At 39.8% G+C, this 22009-nt stretch overlaps 1 protein-coding gene across 2 annotated transcripts in view; it reads right to left on the bottom strand.

Moving 5' to 3' along the window:
* LOC124386960 (serine/threonine-protein phosphatase 2B catalytic subunit alpha isoform) overlaps nt 1-22009 on the bottom strand; it is an 81845-nt gene that overhangs the window by 14641 nt on the left and 45195 nt on the right. For both annotated transcript variants that reach the window (XM_046851036.1, XM_046851037.1), the window contains exons 3-8: nt 11350-11474; nt 9932-10043; nt 8692-8837; nt 6881-7020; nt 3437-3514; nt 2682-2776 (exon numbers count right to left, since the gene is read on the bottom strand). In XM_046851036.1, the coding sequence (XP_046706992.1) occupies nt 2682-2776; nt 3437-3514; nt 6881-7020; nt 8692-8837; nt 9932-10043; nt 11350-11474 (696 nt within the window). The remainder of the gene's footprint in view (nt 1-2681; nt 2777-3436; nt 3515-6880; nt 7021-8691; nt 8838-9931; nt 10044-11349; nt 11475-22009) is intronic.

Raw genomic sequence — 22009 nt, 5'->3', positions numbered from 1 at the left:
ACCCCTGCCCACCGCCTGCTTGATCCCGTTTTTTACAAATGCGTGCGGGTCGTGATGGCGCATGCTGTTATGCATGAAGGGAAAATAGCTCGGCGAAATCGTTGCTGCTTTGCCGACACACGAGGCACCTCCGGTCTCGTCTGCTTAATTGCAGCTCATTTTCGAAGTCTCTGCAGATGTCTGTCCACAGCAACAAACACCTGTCTGCGATAGTGTGTTATCGCAGATGAAGTGGCAGCCTGATGCAAATCCAGCGACGGCTATGGTGCTGGAAGAACAATTGTGGTTCTGTGTATGCAGAAATTTGACACAATGCTTCTTGCCACCATTGCCTGCGTTGTTTATGTGCCAAATTAGAATATTTACTCTAGATAACAATGGTATTCCTTTTACAGCAATTTCACTAGACAAATGTTATTGCTTTCTCAAGATATATACACTACATAGCCAAAAGATTGTGGACACCTGACCATCAGACCTGTATGTAAAAATACAATTGTTTAGAATGTCTTTGTTTTCCTCTTTAATGGAACTAAGGGACACAAACGGAAAGGTTGTGTACAAGGCAAGCTTAATGAAGGTAAAGGTTAAAGTAAATGTGCTTTATACTTGTCACAAGTACTTTAAAGCACAGTGAAATTCTTTCTTCAAAGATCCCAATGATGTTGGGAAGCTGGGATCAGAGCGCAGGGTCCGCCATGATGTAGCACCGCTGGAGCACTGTGGGTTCAGGGCCTTGCTTAAGGACTCAAGAGGGACAGTTTGGCAATACCGGTGCTTGAACCCCCAACCTTCCGATCAGTAACCTAGTAACCACTAAGCCTCCATGAAGAGCAGTGTAAAAGAACTGAAACTGAGCCTGACCTCAACCTTAGTGAACACCTTTGGAATACACTAGAATACTGATTGAACCCTAGGGCTTTTCTGAAATCAATAACCTGACCACATTAATGCTCTTGTAGCTGAATGACCACGAATCCCAACAGCCATACTCTAAAATATAATCTAAAACCTTTCCAGAATAGTGGATCTTGTTATAACAGCAAATGAGTTACTAAATCTACTGTATAATGGTGTGCTTAGCAGTGGTGGACCATGAAGTTGACAAAGTAGAGATACAGTAGGTCAAATATTACTCCAGTAAAAGTACAAAAGTATTTGCCTACAAATGTACTTAAGCATCCAAAGTACTATGATTTATAATGCTTATAATGTTCCTATTATCCTTTTTGTCACACTCTTAATTAATTAAATCAGTTTATATAAAAAAGACTCTGAGGTTACTCTCAGAACACCAATCTATTAATAGAATGATATTAATGAGTCAAACACTGATTGATATCTAATAAATTATGAGCCCAAAACCTCCTTTTCAACTACTTCAAAAAAGAATCGTGCAAATAAAGCCATTGGTGCTGTGGCGAGTTCTAATCATGAGTTTCTTTCACCGTTTATTCCTCTCTAAACGTTCTGCTCGTTGTTGAACTGATGCTGAACTGCATGTTAGTGTTAAGTAGATACCACCAAGCGCCAATCAAAACTGGTTCTGAACACAGAGCGCGCTCTTTCCTGATTGGTGGCTTGCTGTGTGCGTGACCAGTTACGTTTTAATCCACTCATAACTCAAAAGGGACGACTGATTTCGCAAAATGTAGTTAGGTGAAAAGTAATATACTTCACTTCGAAATGGCGTGAATTTAAAGTCTCCCCAAATGGAAATATTTCAGTAAAGTACAGATATGTGAAAAAGCTACTTAAGTACAGTAAAGTGTAGCATTTGCATCGTTACTGTACACCACTGGTGCTTAGTAAGGTCTCCACAATGTTTTGACCATATCGGGTCTTCTCAGCTTTCTCAGACACTGGAGACCAGTACAAACTTCTCCTTTGATTGATCTAGCAACATGCAAAGAAATTTTTAATGCATTTTGACATTTTCTTAACCAATGAAGGCTGTTCAACCAAAACATTTTCCCACAGTGTCAGAGCTGTTCCTTCATGATGAAATGAAATAATACACATGAAACTACTACACCTGGAGGTAATAATTGATTTCTTTGCTCCCTGTAACGCAAAACACAAATATTTTAAGCTCATTACCTTTGTCATGGAAAAGTTAGGATGAAAGATTAAAGCTGGAGAAAGATTAGTGCGCAGCAAAGCAAATAAGTACTGAAGTTTTTTGGAAAAATTCCAGCTGTCTGAAAAAGAAACGAGTGTGTAGACCGTTCCCTAACAGATTACCGGTTAGTGTAAAACGACAGATTTCCATAACTATACACGGAAGGCTTTAACATAGGACCTGACATCAGTGATAAATAGCTGACACACACATAGCCCCGCAAAACCCTGAACACAATTACAGTGGTTACATTAGCAGTGTGTGTGTGTGGGGGAGGGTTTGTGTGAACTCAGCAATGATTGATCCATCTTCACATTTTCATTTGCCAGAAGAAAAAGTGCAGCATGGGTAAAATGACTAAACGCCCACACACTTTCCTTTCTCTTTAATGTAAAAGTGCTGACTAACTGAGCCCGGGTCTGTCCATCTTGCAGCTCAGCGGGACCGCGGAATGCCAACCGTTGACCAACACACACACACACACACACACACACACACACACACACACACACACACACACACACACACACACACACTGTCTCTTGTCTACATCTCTTACCTTTATTATTGTAGACATCTAAGTAGTTGGGGGCTGAAAAGATGGTGATGAGCGAGGGGAAGCCTGTAGTCTGACTCTTTCTGTACATGCGATACCTAACAAAGACAAAAGCTCTCAAGTCATTATCTTTTCACTTACAGGATCCATAATTCTTTATCTACACCAGTTGTGCAGTACGGTTTCTTCTATATTCTCAACAAGTCCTACTGGATTGAGCCGGTGGTGGTGGTGATGGTGGTGGTGGGGGTTTCGTTTGCCGCTCAACCCCTCACTGCTATAATCTATTAGACTGGGAGACCAAGGGGAGTCCAAACTACTCAGACAATAACTCTGCAATAATCAATAAAGCTCCTGCTGTGCAAAGAGCTCAAATTAACTGACTAAAGCACAAGCAGGGCAATTTCATTAGAGCTGGAGTGAGTAAGCAAAATTTCAGACAGCGCCTGAGCTCATTTCAAATTTATTGTGAGTAAACCGAACGCACTTACTCAGGAGATTATCGTGATTCACAAGTCATCCAACTGAGAATATCTTTTGGTTATTTACCAAAATCAAACAAAAAACCCCACAAAAAGCTTGAATTTAAATGGCTAGTCAGTCTCTTTTTTTAATTCCTATAATATAATACTGCAGTATCCTGAACCTCTTTGCTATATACAGCACAGCAGGAACATTAAGAACAATACTTCAGTTAGCTGTATGGTGAAATGCATTGAAACTGGGGAAAGCATGAAGTGCTTGAGACGAGATATTACCCAGCGTCCTGTGCTTCGTGGGCTCGGATGACAGATAATAAGTTGTTGTGTTGTAGGAAATCGCACACAGCAGGATAACTGTGGAAAGGATAAACAAAGAGAACATCGGTGAATTTGGTTTCAACAATACAACATATTTGAGCACTTCAGCACAGTACATATTCGTTCTCTCATAGTGACCATCAAAAGAGGGAACTTTTGCATTAAAACAGTGCGTGTTTGTTTTTTGAGAGCAACGGGGGGAAACCTCAACACTCCTCAGATCAATGCTGGAGACTGGAAGCCAAAGCAAACTCGGTCATCCTTCGTGAAAGGCAAGATGCGAGTTTTTGGACTTTTCCACACCGCAGCTATCGTCTAACTAGAAAAGTTCACGCTGGAACTTTCCTGTGTTTACAGCTGGCTTTGGTGATGAATCTACCCTGTGGCACTCTGCAACCACTGAATGAGCTGACAGAACTAAAACAACATCTTACACAAACACAAAACGGTGCTCGGTGCCTGCACAAACACACTGAAAAACTGGCTGTTCGGGAAACGAGTTGCCTGGCTACGCGAGGCGAAGCGCTGGGAGCTGTGAAAATGGTTTTAACGCTACCTGAAGATTTGGTGGAATCTAAACTCATTACAGATAATGCTGAGTCAAGAGGGGGAAAAAAATAATAACTGGCAGACCAGCACTCAAACATGTGCTTCTGTACTTTTGTGAATGAAAACGCTCCTGATAGGAATAGAAATGGAGGCTTTTTGGGTATTTCTGCACACGTAATCTAATTTGGCTTCATTTTGTTGCTTTGGAAATTCATAGAACAAATAAGTCAAACAAACACAAAGCAAAATGATCTGCGGTTTAGATCATTTCTCTCACAGTCGCTGCAGATGAGAGGAATTAAAACATGTTACGTCTAGCAGGTAAAAACAATCATCATCTGCTAGGTGCTGCTACGGAACCTCTCAGCGCTTTATTTCTCTGTACGTTTTTATAAAGGCTGTCCAGATGTCGCCATGAACATTTTATTCTACCTAGTAAATGATAGAAAGATTTTTTTTTACCGGTCATCAAAGGGTTGGGGGTCAGCTTTGAAAACATACCAAAGCTGTATATGGACACTTTAGCCTAAGCCTGCTTTTTGCTTATCCCAATACACATTTAGTCCCCTTTTGTTTTTACAATAACCTCCACTCTCTCGTGCCCATTCAGCCGCAAGGGTGTTAGTAAAGTCAGGACCTGATGTAAGGTAATGAGGCCTGGTTGTGCAGTCAGTGTTCCAGTTCATCCCAAAGATGTTCAAAAGGGTTTAGGTCAGAGCTTAAAGCAGGCCACTCAAGATCTTCCACTCCAACCCAAACAAAACCATCTCTTCATGGGACACTGTTCTCGACAGGTTTGGGTCTACTGTAACTGAAGGGAAAATTGAACTCTACCGCATTTAAAGACCTATACAATTGTGTGCCCTCTATCTTTAAGGAAACAGTTTGGGGAAGAAGCACATATAGCTGGGAAAATCAGGTGTCCCAATACTTCTGTCCATATAGTGTAGCTGGAAATGTGCTGTCGCCTTCAGGTTCACACGAATCATATTTATTGACGTGTTTTGCTTTGCTTGCCTGTTGGACGAAAAATAAAGCCAAACTGAATTATATTTATATTGGCATTTAAAAATCCAATTTATTGCAGAATATGCTGGGGAAAAAACCCAAGATGCAAGTTTGCTGTTCAGCATTTCAATAACAGATGAACAGTGTCATCAGTGGTCATAAAAATAAATAGCTAGATTTACTTTAATAAATAATAATAATGCAAAAAAAGAACCCCATTTTGCATTGTTTGGTATTGACGCATACTAAGAGTGAGAAGAAAAAATAAAATAAAATCTGCTGACTTTTTTTCGGTTCTTGTTTTAATGGGGATAAACAAAAGATGAGCCCATCACAACATGGCGGCACCAATCTGAAGCTTCTTTTCCCCTATTGCTGCAGCAGCCAATGTTTACATCACATCTTTACCTCTCTACAGTGAACAGCAAAAAATAAATAAAAATAAATAAAAGTTACATCGAGTTTGGCATAGCAAAAAAATTTCTGAGAAATGTATCGCGGCACCATTGATCACGATAACCATATTATATCCATATATCAACAAGCCCTTCAGTCATTACATTTCCACATGAATACAAATAGGATTTGGTGAAATCTTTGCCTCTATAACACTTCTAGATTTGATTAGAGGCTGAGCGATGGAAGCGAGAGCAGACAAGTGAAGAATCGTGAAACCCGAACGCTTTCCAGGTTATAAAGGACATTGTGCTGTGCTCATTGTCAAAAACGTCCAGTTTGGATACGGCAACAAACAACCCACTCCTCTATATAAAAAAACACAACAACAAAAAACAGATTATAACAACCAGATCCACAGCCAACTTTTTGAGTACACGTCAGGTGCACATTTGAGTCATGAGCAATTACACGGCTAGTTATGTGTGTAAAAGTTACAAGGACTCGTGGTGGGATGAGACAGGATGTTTGTCCCCGGGAGTGTTGAAAAGAGGCAGAACGGGCCTGCTGCTCCGGTGCCGACTTGTAAAGCTACAGCTATGAAGTATGCTTTCAATTACACCCTACTGCCTGGGAAAAAAGGAATGCAGTGTGTGAGTGAGAGTGTGTGTGTGTTTGTGTGTGTGTGTGTGAGAGAGAGCGAGATGCCAATACAACAGCTACTTAGAACTGCAAATTTAAATGCAGATCTCTCAAGTTCTCCACCTGTTTAAGGATTCATCTGTATTAATGGATGCATGTGTATGTTGCTTGTGATTTTACAGGGATTTTAAGCATCCGTATTAGCTTGTAATACAGTGGCACATCCCATACAGTACATCCTTTATCATATAGTTGTCATTGTTGGAGTATGTGTGTGCTTCAGGGCAGGGTTTTCTGATATCCAATTTAATAATGGCAGTCTGATTCGATTTTCCATCCAGCAAGCATATGACATTTTCTAGGCAAAGTCAGAACCGCATAACTCATATGTCATTTCTCAGCTGCAAGGAATCAAGGCATAGGGAAAATGGTGAGGAACATTCATTCTGTCTGTGAACCTCTTTTGAAAATGTGAACATACGTGCACAACGAGAACTCAGTACATAAATAAAAAACATCATAACCTCTTTCCTAAAGTTTCATCCTAAACACACTATATAGAAAAGCAGCTTGTGCTGCTGTAGGGATCTCACTTTAATAGCCGAACTCATGTGGCGTGGAATACCTCACATTTTTTTTTACAATTTCTGCCAGAGTTCTACTGCTGCTAAAAGCTCCTGGTGTTCTGATGATATCTAGAGGTAGCTTGTGTTTGGATGGTATGTTGTTGGAGATAGAGAGAGGGGGGGGGGTGTTAAATGTGAAAGTGTGTGTTGGTGGCGTTTGTGCTTTGATACTTATCACTACCTGTAGAAGTAAGAGCAGCCTCTCACTGTGTTGTGTGTAAAGTGTTCTTGGGACTTCTCGTTGCCAAAGTCCTCCAACGGGTCGGACCACAGCAGGTCACACATTGGTCCGTAAGCGGGAGGCTCCTTGAATCTGTCTAACTGGAGACGGTGAACACATGTTTATTGTAAAATCCTGACATGCATAAATTAAAGTTTTAGCAGTTTTTCTACTTACATACACAGAGGCAAATTAAAAGGTCATGTGACCACAGATCTTACAAACGGGTGCGTTCTATTCTATTACAGAGAAGGAAAGTAACATTTTCAGACTTTTATTAAAGTTGAGGGAAGTGCAGGATTATTAAGCTCTCTGTGTGTCATATTACAGATGTGAGAAGAGAGCGAGGCAGTCGGCAGCTGCAATATTACAGCACTGTAACAGTTTAATTAGAAAAGAAAAGTCTTCACTTTATCCAATGGTGAAAGACATAAAAATGAATAATGTATAATAAAACACTTTCCAGATAAACTCTGTCATCACATGGACATGTTCTCAGTTCTGCCTGGTGGAAGCTGCGTTGAAAGATTTATATCTACAGCAATAAACCTGGTTGAAGCTTCACTCCAGTGCAGGGATGCTCTGCTAACAGTTTTTCAGTCTGAGTATGACTACAAGTAACTGCTTTATGGTACTCGTCTATACAGACCATAAAATGAATAACCTGCTGTGCGATAAGCGACCAGGAAACATCATGAAACGTTGTTTAGCTCAGTTTATGTTGTTGCTCTTTGTGTGTGTGTGTGTGTGTGTGTGTGTGTGTGTGTGTGTGCTGCTAGAAATGTGCTTCGTTTTATTTTTAAGACGTGCGATGTGTGGGAGCAGTGTGTAGACCCTGGAGAGCATATGTATCTCGTTAGAAACTGAAGTGCTCTCGCACGTGCAACAGTTCATCTGCATGCGCACGAATACCGTTGCGTGCGCATAATTCGTGGCGGTGCGTGCTCGTTTGTTCGGGTCCGCGTGCTATCGAGTCATGTGATGTCTTGCCATGAAGATTGTGCTGTAGGGAGATGCTGCACATCCTCCTCTTGACAGATTCACAAGTCGCTTGGTGTAGCTTATGTCACATAGTATCACTATACTGGTATTATCATCTGGTATTGTAACACCTTTTTGATACACTTAATATTTAATAAAAAAAAAACATAAAAAAACCCCATAATATTTATAATATTATTGTCAGCATTTCTGAGTGGCCTCAAGTGTCCTAATTAGACTGAATTCGATTCTAATCACAGCATTAATTGCTTCTTAAGTCGCAGAGACTGTTCGCTGTTCTTATCTGTTGATCGTTAATCATTAATATGTATTAGCGCACATGTACTCTCCAATGACCGTGCACGAGAAGCACTTTGCTTATGTGAACTATCCCAGGTTAGCGGTGTCATTCATTAGGCTGCTCTGGCTATCGTGTGGAAATGGTTTGACGAACCAGAGAGCTAGAGTTCACTGAAATCAAGTGGTTCGCTTATATTAAGTGACGGCATTTTCAGTTATAGATATTTAATACCAGAGTCTGAATTGCATAACATACAAAACCTTCAGAACCTATCCAATAAAAACATCAAACATAACCTTCTCTAAATACCCAGTTTTCTACCAGAGTATAAATTTGTCTTCAGTGTTTACGTGTGCACTTAATTACAAACTACTACTTACCTCTGAACTGCTGATATTTCACGTTTACCGCATTGAAAGCTATATATTTACCACATCAGAGCAATATTCTTTAAAGCTACTGGATAAGAGTGAAAGTGGTGGATACATACTTTTCTGATATCGTCAAGGTTTGTTATTTCAGGGGACAGGCCTCCATGCACACACAGGAACTGCTGATTCATGAGCGCGGCCAGCGGAAGGCAGTCAAAGGCATCCATACATGCGTCATACACTCGCTCCGAATACTTAATTTTACCTGTGAGGGATGGAAAAGAGGGGCTAAGTGGAGACGGCATGAAGGAATACACTAGTAATACACAAGTAAACAGCAATATGCACTGACAAGCAGTTAGACTCTGTGATATTTTCTTTTTTTCTTTTTAGATGCTCAGTCCAAAAGCAATACTTCTGAAGTCTAACCATCAAAGTAAGCAGAATGTCACTTCATGGGCTGAACAATAAACACTTTAATTTTTCACTTTATACATTATTACTGCAACGTGTGTGTATATTAGGGCTGAAACGATTCCTCAAGTAACTCGAGTAATTCGATTACAATTACAATTCGAATTCATCGAGGCAAATTATTTGTTTAGTCCATTTTAACTACTGTGTTTTCCACAGACCATAATTATTGACGCACCACATGCTAAACTCTGGCGCGCGCTGGACGGCTATCAAAAAAGACGCTGCAGAATAAAAAAAAATAAAAATGGAGGAACAGGGAGAAAAGCAGAGAAGATTCAGACCAAAGAAAACAACAGAAAGTTTCCAAAGTTTGAGATCATTTCAAACCAAAACAAAGGAAACACCATACAGTGTGGTTACCATTTTTAAAGTAATTAATATATGTATCTTTTTATTTATGTACAGTCCGTTCGAAAAGTCCCTCTGCTGTGGGAGTGTAGAGCAGGTGGTGGAGCACCTTTTTAAAGCTGGCGATAAATACACGGATTTAGTGCGTGGAAAATTTAATAAATAAATACATGAGTAAGAATAATGGCGTTTCATTAAACTAAATGCACTGTATTTGTATTTTGATGTGATATGGCAATTAAATGCACTAAATAGGTTTGGGTTTCACCGATATTCTTGTATGACCGGTCTTATCTATACTCTCTCTTATTTAGCGTTGCTCTTTAATAAAGCAAAAGTACTTCTTATCTGATTAATCGATGGAATAATCGTTAAAATACTCGATTACTAAAATAATCGATAGCAGCAGGCCTAATATACATTATATGTTTAAATAAACACACATTCAAACACACAATAGTTCATAGCTGGCAAAGTAGAATGTGCAGGTTTTTGATATGTCTGGGGGAAACCGATAATGTAGCTGGTACTTACATTCCTGCTTGAAGGTAAAATACTCTGTTAAATGTCTACATTCGTGGTTCCCACGCAGCAAAAACAGTGTTTTAGGGTAAAGAATTTTTAAGGCCCATAAGTACAGCACACACTGAAAAAAAAAAGGGGGGATGGGGGGGGGAAGCACAAAAACATTAGGAGGTGAGTGGACTAATGATCTTTATACACGAGGTGGTATCAAAAGTTTTGAGACTAGTTTTGTAACACCATTTGACAGCTGCTTGCACAGTCACAAGGAGCACCGACCTTCATAAGTCAGTGTGCCATAAAGCATCGTCCTGTGTACATCAGGAGCAGTGCGACTGGTGCTAACTGACCACGTGCGTAACCATGCCTGCTATACTGACCACGTGTGCACCCCGTCAGCGAGCTCTCCTTACACGTGAGTTTCACACCAAAAAAAACCCCAACATGATCTCACTTCCGCACCCACCAAACTCGCCAGATATGTCTCCTGCGGGTTTTTGCCCTCTTCGCCAAGATGAAGAGCGAGCTCAAAGGTTGACATTGTGGAGCTCCAGTGTGAGTAGCAGGAGGAGCTTGACATGCTTCAGAAAGAAGACTTCCAGGACACGCTGTATCGCTGTACAAGGGGACTGTTTTGAAGGTGATAGCGTGTAAACGCCGATAAATAAAGTACTTTCTTATAAACAGATGTAGTCTTGAAACTTTGACACCACCTCGTTCACTGAAAAAATATTTACCTCAGTGAATAAACAGAACCCTACTTGTTCACACCCATAATACACTTCTGCATCTTTTTAAATTACAGCACTTTAACACACACACAGACAAAAGTGCTATCTACCCTCTTCCACATACACAAGCTCAAAGACACAGGTGAATTTGGTTTGCCTGAACCGTCAGAATTAAAACGTGTGGCCTCCCGATGTTAAGGCAAACACTTTTCTCAGATGCCACATCTATCAGTTTATTGAATGCATATTTGATAAATGCATAAACACCTGCCATGTATTAAACAGAAACTGGTCATGTGTAATCTAACCTATAAACCCTTGCACTCCGTTTACTCAGCAATAGATGTACTGTTCATGAGTCTCAGTGATGTTGGTAGCTGATAAAGAAAATGTGAGACCAACATATGTATACATCTATGTTATACCCAAAAATGTTCTATCAGCACTTTACTGTGAAATCAGATATATAAAGTTTGTGTCCATGAATATTTGTGTAAGCTGGTGAATTTCCTGAACATAATATCACCTGAAGTGTTTAATTTACCCAAGAGGATTGCCACAGAAATTTTATTTGACATTAACCCTGGCATTGTTGTGTATATTTTCAAGTTTTATAATAATAATAATAATAATAATAAAATTATCAAACACACACACATATAATAAAAATGTATGCTACATGAACATGGTAGAACGTACTTCAATACTGAAATATCCTCTGTCTACGTAATCGCCGAGGAAAAGGTAGCGTGTGCTGGCTGGAGATCCTCCCACTTCAAACAGCTTCATCAGGTCAAAGAACTGCCCATGGATGTCTCCACAAACTGTAAAAGAATTTGACAGACAGAAAATACATTCAGAAACACAATAATGCACTGCGCATATTCTCGATTTATATCCCAACTCAATAGAACAGTAACAAAGCAAGCTTGCTTTTCTTAAATCGAAATACACAAGCAAAACATGCAACAGTTTTTTCTTCTTCTACCACCTACATGTGACACACTCGCTCACACTAATGCACGTATTTCCATGCAGACGCGACATGGGGGGCTTTGAAGTAGCACAGTGAGACTGAAAGCTTTTCCTCCATCTTATTACCAAACAACGGTGCCTGAGGCTTTTCATATAAAAGAGTGTCACCTGGCCTCTTGTTTAATGAATAATACATGCATCAGTGCTGCTGGCTGTAATGCGCCTTTGTGCATTAAACAATGCACACTGAGCAAAGACTCACTTTCATCCAGCATCCCGCTGAGTGATGGTTACTGCCATGCCCTTATATAGTGACAGTGTAAATACGCATTCAGACGGGTTTTTGTCCTAGAATAAACTGAGTAAATACGCTGCCTGAACAGATCGAAATGGAGTTCAGCTTTCCTTTTTCGAGGAACAAGGTGGATAATTAGAACTGCAGGAGAGCATTAAGCGCCAGGAGACAGCGTTAATGTGGACTGCTCATACTCGAGCAAATTTCTAGTGCAAGGTCTGTTTTTAAGGACAGATGTGGCAATGGCATTTAAACAGAGGCCAAGTCAACTTGTATACAATCAGATTTCTCGACACCTTCAAAAAAGGTTAAAATATCCAAGCTGAGCTGTCAGGTGACCTTTTCTGTCACTTATCATGCACGTTCCATATCCTTCGCCCAAGAACTACGGTGTATAAATAAACAAAACCCTGACGGTATACATACTATAGACTTTAAACTCCACAGCATTAGGGGAAGAATATTCATTCATTTATTCATTCAGTAACTGATTTATCACCTTTAGTAACAATGTGTATACATCTACTATGCATTGAATCAAGAAACCTTATATATCTAGCAATTCTTTATTAATAACCAAAAAAAAAATTTACTTTAGGAAACATAAGGTCAAAAATGTTAAAATAAAAAGACAACCATGGCGGTCGTAAAAGAGGCACAATGTTGGTGGTGAAAGAAGAAGAATTGTGCTGATATGTTCGTCATATCGCATATCTCATAAAAATGAGAACATCCTACAATACAGCACAATGCGATGAGTGACGACGTTCTCATGAGATGCACATTTCCATGGTTACTGTTCTCGGCAAGCTCTGTTACAGTGTCCATTTGAAATGCAAATGCTATTTAGCAAACGCTTCTCTCCACCCGCGCTGCAGCCCCATCAATATCAGTTTTGCTGTCAAGCGTGCTTGCAATAAACGCGCCCGGCTCGAATGCGCTCGTAACGCCGGGCCTCGACTCTGCCGATTCCGTTGGGGGGGATGCTCACGCTGTTTTGTTTGAGTGTCAATCTGGACACCGTATTAGTTATTTGCAAGTTATTTCAAATTCATGGGGGCAAAATGAGTTCTATAAATAGAGCTTCCTCTGTTTGACTGCTATTTGCTTAAACTAATTAAGTCAAGATTCATTCTCTGGGTTTTAGCATTTCAACTACTTTGCACAACAACGGCGTGTTGATTGCTGACACCGCTCTCCTGACAACTGTGAAATCATCCACCAGTCTGCTGCTTTTTTTGGTTAAAAGTTGCTGAATCATTGGCATGACACTGCTCTCAACTCAATTTTTTTCATATTTTCCATTTAACTAGTTGGTAGTGTGTTCGAGCAAGTAAACAGGAGATACTCCATGACAAAGGTTGGGAACCATGAACACAGGAACTTGTGTGGCAGATTTTTTATTTTATTTATTTATTTTTACAAACAGAGCTCTGGGAAAATAGTCCGACATGAAGCTGTTTCTTTGAATGTTTTTCCCAGACATTAGAAAGTCTCCAAAACGGCAACTTTTGTGGTTTTGTTGTAACGTGATAAGCTTCCTTTTCTGTCGTATTAACTTTAAGAGAGGGGGAGGGAGGGAAAAAAAAGAAAGAAAGAAAAAAAAAAAAAGACATGCAATGACTGTTAAAGCTGTTAACTATTTTGGGCAAAAGTTTGTGGACACCCCACTATAAGATTCATATGTGCTTTTTGAACATCCCATTCCATATTTAGTCCCAATTTGCTATCATAATAACCTCCACTCTTCTGGAAAGATGTTCCACTATATTCTGGAGTGTGGTTGTGAAGATTTGTGATCATTCAGCCACAAGAGTTTTAGTATAGTCAGGTACAGATGTAGGGTGATGGATGAAGCCTTGGGTGCAGTCAGCGTTCACATTCATATAACTATATGGTTATGGAGCTGGTTTTTGTGCACAGGGACATTGTCATGCTGGAACAGGTTTGGGTCTCCTAGTTCAAATTAAGGGACAATTTAATGCGACCGCACCCTGTACAGTTGTGTGTCTTTAGCTTTGTGGTTACAGTTTGAGGAAGAACCGAAAATAGCTGGAAATGTCAGGTGTTTCAATACCTTTGTATCAAATATCAAATGATGTACAGATAAGGAATAAAAAAAACTGTGCTGAAATACTCACGAAATGGGACAGAGAAATGCGAGAAATGTCGGCTGCAGCATGTCTGTGTTTGTTTAGCAAAGAAAAACGTCCCTCGAATGTACTCTTCCCACTTCTTCTACTAGTGCAAACAAAAAGAAATGAAATCAACCTGCCGCTCTGCTGAGTGAAACAAGCAACTAGGGGATATTTAAACTAATCTCAGTCAGGAAGGGGTCTGATCAACATATCTGCTACCCTGAAACTAGTGTTTTCTTTTGTCCATGTTATTTTTTCAGTATTCTGTCACCTTAGTTTAAATAATCTTTCTAATTGAGAATGTAGATTTTGGTAAACCGGAGGAGTACACAGACCAGCACCTTTCCTTACTACATCGGATTTAACACGTCAGATTGTTATCAACTGATCAGTCAGATTTGTGCGATCCTTCGTCTCAGTTTCGGATTTTCTCACACACTAAACAGGTTTTCCACTCTCGCAGGACTGCTGAGAGCAGTTACCATTATATACATAAATAAATCTTGCACAAGCAACAGATTAGCAGAAGCGGTAATTAAAAGAGAGAACCATAGAGAGAGTGAGAGAGAGAGAGAGAGAGAAAACGAGCATAAGCATGTGCTTCCACTCTGAATAATAACTCTAATTTGGAACTTGTTTTCAAATGCTTTATAAAGTTGTAAATTTATTTATCTGCACGTGTGTCTGTGCAACCTGCACAAAAAATAAATAAATAAATAAATAAATAAAAGTAAATAAGAAAAAAGAAAAGTCAAAATGTCTTTTGGAACCGTCCAATTAGCATCTGTTAGGCGTGCTGCAGTGGGAAGCAATTAAGCTGAGCTCAAAGTCTCTGGAAAACACACACACACACACACACACACACACACACACACACACACACACACACAGCTGCTTTCTTTAGATGTGCAGTAGGCGTACACTTTATAAAGTATTATTAAAAGAACCTAGGTATGTGCACAGAATCTTTGTGTGTGTGTGTGTGTGTGTGTGTGTGTGTGTGCGCATTTGTTATTGTGGTTCAGTAGCATTTTATGGACAGTATTACTTTCCCGATGTGCTTTTGCAAAATAACAGGCTTCATTAATGACATCCTACACAAGTTACTGTCTGCCACAATGGCAAACCTTTTTCTCTCTCTCTCACACTCACTCACACACACACACACACACACACACACACACACACACACGAGAGCTGAATCTTTCACATCACTGTCCTCCATTCCCAATAGCAGGTTGTGGTCACATCTAGAGATTTTTGAGCTTATTAGATGAACGTTCGAGTACAACACTTCTGTGGTCACCCGCAATTACACTAGTGGCTACAGTCACTATGGAAACCTCACTTATTAGCATGGAAACGATCCTGTGATGAGCTCCTGATTCACTGCTGTCTAAACCCATTCCTGTGGGGGCTTCAAACGATGAAATATATTTAATAAATACAAGATTTGTAACAATGAAATGATACTGCACCTACCTTTTGTTTTGCATGTGTGTTGTGCATGAGTGAAGCACGAGAAAAGGACCTGCTACAGGTTTTTAAAAGTTAAACAAAGACAGATTGAGTCGGTTGACACGTGTGCATGTGCTGCTGCTGTGTGTGTTATGAACTTCAATGCTCTGACAGGCAACATTGCACTTCGGATGAGGACATGAACCCGACATGGAACGAGCGTGTGTGTGGAGCGGCTCCAGTGGGAAGCAATAATACACTGTAAAACGCGCAGCACTGTGCATGGAAAGTCTCAGTTTTTAAGAGCTGCTGAAAGATCAATCTTGATTATGTATGCCCTTTTTACTACAGCAGATAAACATAAACTGCATCTTCGATAATCTGTGTGTTGTCAATACATGATGCTGAGCCTATACATTCCTATATCCACAAGATATTCAAATACTTACCGCCCAAGATATCAGACAATTGTACTATATCTCTATGTGCTAAAAAATAAACTACCCACTTAGATTGTTATAATAATACTAATAAGAGGTCGATGAATTTATCAGTTTTGCCAATTAATTGCTGGAACCATTGGCAGAAATTCATACCGATAGTTTTTCCGGCTTCCAGTCTGCTGTCATTACGAGAGCGGCCTCTAGAGGCAAATCACTGATGCCATGTGCTGTTTGTTTTTACATGCGAGACTGCGTGCTGCACAGAGAGCGCTATATTATAGTTATTATTAATAATTTATTCATTTTATAATCATATTTATTAATATATTCATATTTACTTCATTTAGCACCATGATTCAGTAGTTTCCAAGTATCAATTTTAAAAAACCATTGGTTGCTTTATCAGTCGACCTCCAGATAGTAATTCTAAAATACTACTACCGGAAACACCTGTAACCCATTCATGCAATTATCCAATCATTAAATCATGTGGCTGATAAAATAATGTTCGCAGCAAACATCAGAATTAGGACAAAATTTCATTTCTTTGAGCACGGCATGATTGTTGGTGCTAGGCAGCCGCAATGTCTTAGGGCAGGGGTGCCCAATACCTCGATCGAGATCTACCACAAAGGTAGTGTGGGTAGATCACATGACATTAAAAAAAAGATATTTATTTATGCATTTTTACAGTAGATAGATAATTTTGACTTTTGATCATTTTATAAGTAGCTCGCATGCTGAAAAGGTGTGCACCCCTGTCCTACAGCTTTTAATGCAACAACAGTACCTACAATTTACACTGGGTGGAGTGAAAACATAAAAAAAGCAGCAAGTGGACAGAGGTTTGGCAAGGAATGAACTCCTTGCTGATGAGGGATCACGGAAAGATGGTCACACTGGTTCAAGCAGACCATGGTGAGCAGAAAAGCACACTGGGACTTGAGGTAGATGGACTGCATTAATAGAAGATTACACTGGGTTGCACTCAGGTCAGATAAGAACCGGAATCTGAGGCAAGAGTTTGGCACAGTCTTGATCTGCCAAGTCTGTGCCAACTGTAATCACTGCTTCAATTAATGAACCATTTCTTGAGGGCAGAGTGGGGATGGACATCGGTTTGCCAGAAGTCCATATTTTTTAATATCTAACAATAAATGAGGCATTTGTGCTAATTTGTGCTCGTTATGACGTGGAGGCAGGAGGATGTGAACACGTCATCAATCCAAATCAGAAAACAAACTAGCAGGTAAAAAAAAAAAAAAGGGAAGAATCCAGCCTCAGGCAAATAAAACAATGCCGGCAAATGAAACCACATTTTTTGATAATAAAAACGGAAAAATAAAAACAAAAAAAAGGGAAAAACTTTCAAGCGCAGAACAAGAAAGACAAGTACTTTAATGTTACTTCTGTATATTAATACCAGAGTTAATGCCTGGACTGAACTGCACTGCGGATTCGGGAAAGATCCCGGACTGGTGATAGATTCAGTCACAATTTTTTGAAAAGTAATTACATTGAGTGCCTAGCACACTTGTGGGAAAATGTATCATCAGAGAGGAAGTATGTGGCTGACGAGTGTTATGCGTGCTGTCATCAAGATGTGCTCGCCGTCAATTAGCGGAAAGCTGTTCAACAGTATTTTTTCCGGAAGCAGTGAAAAAAATGGTTTTTTTTTTTTTGTTTTGAGTGGGCGGCATTTGGGCCCGTCACCACCCTCTCGCTTCAAAAGAGCACTCAGACCTTTTTTTTGTCATATTACATACTACACAGCTCCCAGACACAAGACAAAGAAACAAAAAAAACCACAAATGTGTAGTAGTAAACATCATTGTTTGGCACGTTGGAAAAGAATATCAGGTCATTTTGATCTCGGGAGAACATTTGGCTGGTCTGCAGCTATTGTTTCATTTTAAAAACATTGATAAAAGGTCCTCAAAAAGAGGTGATTTTAATTACAAATTCTCAAAAAAGAAAATTGTCTATAAATTCCATAACCGTTCGTTTGTTCCAAAAAGTCTCTGACGTTGTCAGTATCACTTTACAAGCTCAAAGATGGTGTCCGTTATGTAAACTGAAACATAAAGTGTTAATATTCGCGTATGTTTAGCATCAAAAGTGCACACACTGCAGCTCTTAAAGCCATAATGTGTTGTTTTTTGCCTAATTATTTGAATATTAGTTAAATAACGCTATGGCATAACATAGGAATATAAATATTGCTTGAAAAACCTTTGCCTAACGCAGCATTTCAACTCCAACTCCGAATCCAAATCTTAACCATCACAGAAACAACGAAATTAGTTGAAGAACTGTTATTTCTCGTACAGCGGAAATGTGCATGGCAAAAATAGGATGCAATCAAACAGAAAAGCCACTTTCAAGGACAATATTCCCTGTCGCTCACACACACAGACTAGAGGAGAGAGAGAGAGAGAGAGAGAGAGAGAGAGAGAGAGAGAGTCACGATCAGGTTCTCGATTAGCTGAGTGAGTAGGAGCACACAGTGTTGAGTGAGTGGTGAAGTGATCTCTGCGACTGCACCTCCATCAGCAGGCCAGTGTGTAGGCGATGCACATTATACAACTCCACTCACTGGCCTACACACCGAGCCAACGCAAGAGCACACACACATACACACACACACTTGTACGCCTAGACCCTAGGGGGAGGGATATTGAGGGATTGCCCACTTTCATGTGAACACAGGATAGCGCCATGTAATTAAAAAGAAATTTATTGGGCATCCTGATTTTATATTGTTAAAGCATTTTTTTTTTTTTTTTTTGGAATTAACCATCTGCTGTTTTTTAAAAGCACAATTTATTTATCTGTCTAATAAAAAAAATAAATAAATGTATTCAGCAATCAGAATCAAATTTCACACAAATTTGCACACTGTATCATACAACAGTTCACACTGGTCTTCTAATCTGAACGGTCCAAACGTACTTACATTTCCTATGATGGAACCAGGTTGCTTCAGTGTGTATCACTCGCCTCGTGCACCGAAAATTCTGCCTCTTAAATGAAAACGGTTACTGCAGAGGACGTGGCAGAAATTTTGATATATGAATATATGAAAGTTGGCCAGTTGAACATAAAAAAGAAAGAAGGAACGATGGTACAAATCAAACTGAGCTAGAAATGAAGGCCTGTGCCATTCGATGAATCACAGCGGCGTTGATATTCAGTGTAACCGCACTGTTGCTTATGCAGTATTCCTTAATTATGTAAGACAACAATTCCATATTAAACATCCTGCTTTAAGCAAATTAATGTTTATCAAGAATGTAATGTTTTGTTCCTAATTGTTTTTGCATATTTAACTTTTACTTATGGGGGAAAAAATAAAGAAAGAAAATAAATAATTGTCAATTAGTTTCATACATATGTATGGTCTGTGTGTGTATATACTGTATACACACACATCAATCAAATCCTTACATTTGCCCATTTTTCCTGCTTTGATGACAAAATGTTCACTTGCTGCCTAATTTATTCCACCTACTAACAGGTGCCATGATGATGAGAGAATCAGTTATTCACTTCACCAGTCAGTGGCCAAGGTTTGACAAGGGCCGAATTGTGACGGCTAGACGACTGGGTTTATCTCCAAAACTGCATCTCTTGTGGGCTGTTCCCCTTCTGCAGTGTTCAGTCTCTAACAAAAGTGGTCCAAGGAAGGAACAGTGTTGGACTGGAGACGGGGTCATATGGGCTGAGGCTCACTAATGCACTTGAGGAGTGAAGGCTGGGCCGTGTGGTCCGATCCAACAGACGAGCTCCTGTAGATCACACTGCTGAAGAAGTTAATGCTGGTATGCTCGACAGGTCAGAACTGTTTTAGCAGCAGAAGTGGACCAACACAATATTAGACAGGTGGTCATAATGTTATGCCTGATCAGTGGCCATAAAGTTGTGCCTGATTGGTGTATATACACACACACACACACACACACACACATTTTATATATATATATATATATATATATATATATATAATTTTTTTTTTATTTAAGCATCCTTTCTTAAATAAAAAGAAAGTGTTCACATGTACTTTTACATCCCCAGCATAAAGGAATTGTGCTATATTGATATTTTAGAAGACACATTTTGAGTATGCATAGTGAACAGGAAGCGAAATGTCAAATAAAGCTAATTATTGGACTTACATTCCATTAATTCTATTCTGAATGAGTACAAAAAAATGTAAGTAGGAAATGTTATTGATCATGTAATAATAGTAAAGGATTATTTGTATCGTGATGCATCCTGCAATAGACTTCTCCCTATTTGTACTAAACCATGCACACACACACACACACCTCATCAGTCCTCCATAGCCCTAAGCATATAAACGTAACTGTGATTGTAGTTCAAACAGACAGAAACAGACAGGAAGTGCCTGTGGGCCTTCCTCATAGCTCCCATGAACACAAATGCCCAGTCAAGTAATTTCCAATGGAGACATCATTAATTATCGTAGACATCATTTAACAGTGCAGTTTAGCGTCCATGGTGTAGCGTCCCCATCTGAGGATCCTGCCTTACTATCTAATGACATTACAGGAACCTGGACTTTTTAGATAAAACAATTAAGGCAATTGAGTCGTGCTTGAAAGAAGAGCCTCAGCCTCAGAGTTGAACTGTCTATTCAGCCAATTAGCAAAAGATGGAGGAGAAACTTGGCACTGATTACTGCTGAGTCACTTAGTGGATGCTAGGCCTTCTGTTCTAACCACAGGACTGCTACACAGCCCTGGATATGAGCAAACGTTGACTGTCTAGTGTTTGTTTTCGCGAGTATGTGCTACTGCATATGCGCTAGTGCCTACATTAGCAGAAGTAAACTTCTTTGTAGTTGATCATTTATCATTGGAGCTGGACATTTACATTTTATATTTAGGCCATTTGGCAGACACCATTAACCAGAGTGACTTCCATTTATCTCATTTATCAACTGAGCAGCTATGGGGTTAAGAGCCTTGCTCAGGGACCCAGGAGCAGCAGCTTGGTGTGGCTGGGATTTGAACTCACGACCTTCTGATCCAAAGTCCACCAAGTTACCACCTCTCCAGCTTTATTAATTAGTATTATTTATTATTTATTCACAAGCATTAGGTAAAGAGCTATGTTGTAGTTGCATTTGGCGTTAACAGGTAACCAGTAGAACAACAAAAACAGTCAATAAACACAGTCCTTGTGGGTATATAATAAAATAAACGACTGAGGACAGAAGACCACTGCTGACTATATTTGAGTGGGCATGGTGAACACTGCTACACTACATAGAAAAAGGTTTGTAGACACCTGACGATAAGATTCCTATGTGCTTTCTGCTTTCTTAAACATTCTACATTTGGTCCCCATTTGCTGTTATAATAACCTCCACTCTTCTGAGATGATGCTCCACTACATGTTGGAGTGTGCTTGTAAAGTTATTAGTTCAATCACTCTGGCATTAGTAAAGTCTGGAGTTAGTCAGGTCAGGTACTGTCAGATACTGATGTAGGTATGAGGTTTGGGGTGCAAACAACTGAAAAGGGTTTTTACTGGGGTTTGACGTCAGATCTCTACAGCAGGCCAATCAAGATCTTCCACTCCATCCCATATCTTTGTGGAGAACGCTTTGTACACAGGGACACAATCATGCTAGAACAGGTTTGGGTCTTCTAGTTCAAGTCCTCGTCTTCTTTTGGCTGCTCCTGTTAGGGACACCACATTGGATCATCAGTCTTCATACCCCCCTGTCCTCTACATCTGCTCTTTCACCCCAACCAACTGCATATCTTCCCTCACCACATCCATAAACCTCCTCCTTAGTCTTCCTCTTTTCCTCCTTCCTGACGGCTCCATCCTCAGCATTCTCCTACTGATATACCCCATGTTCCTCCTCTGCACATGTCCAAATTATCTCAATCGCGCCTCTCTCACCTCCTCTCCAAAACGTCCTACATGTGCTGTCCCTCTAATAAACTCGTTTCTTATCCTGTCCATCCTCGTCACTCCCAACAACCTCAACATCTTCAGCTCTACTACCTTTAGCT

The sequence above is a fragment of the Silurus meridionalis genome, chromosome 6 (genome assembly GCF_014805685.1).
Source record: "Silurus meridionalis isolate SWU-2019-XX chromosome 6, ASM1480568v1, whole genome shotgun sequence".
NCBI classification, from domain to species: domain Eukaryota; kingdom Metazoa; phylum Chordata; class Actinopteri; order Siluriformes; family Siluridae; genus Silurus; species Silurus meridionalis.
This window is presented reverse-complemented; position numbering and strand designations above follow the sequence as displayed.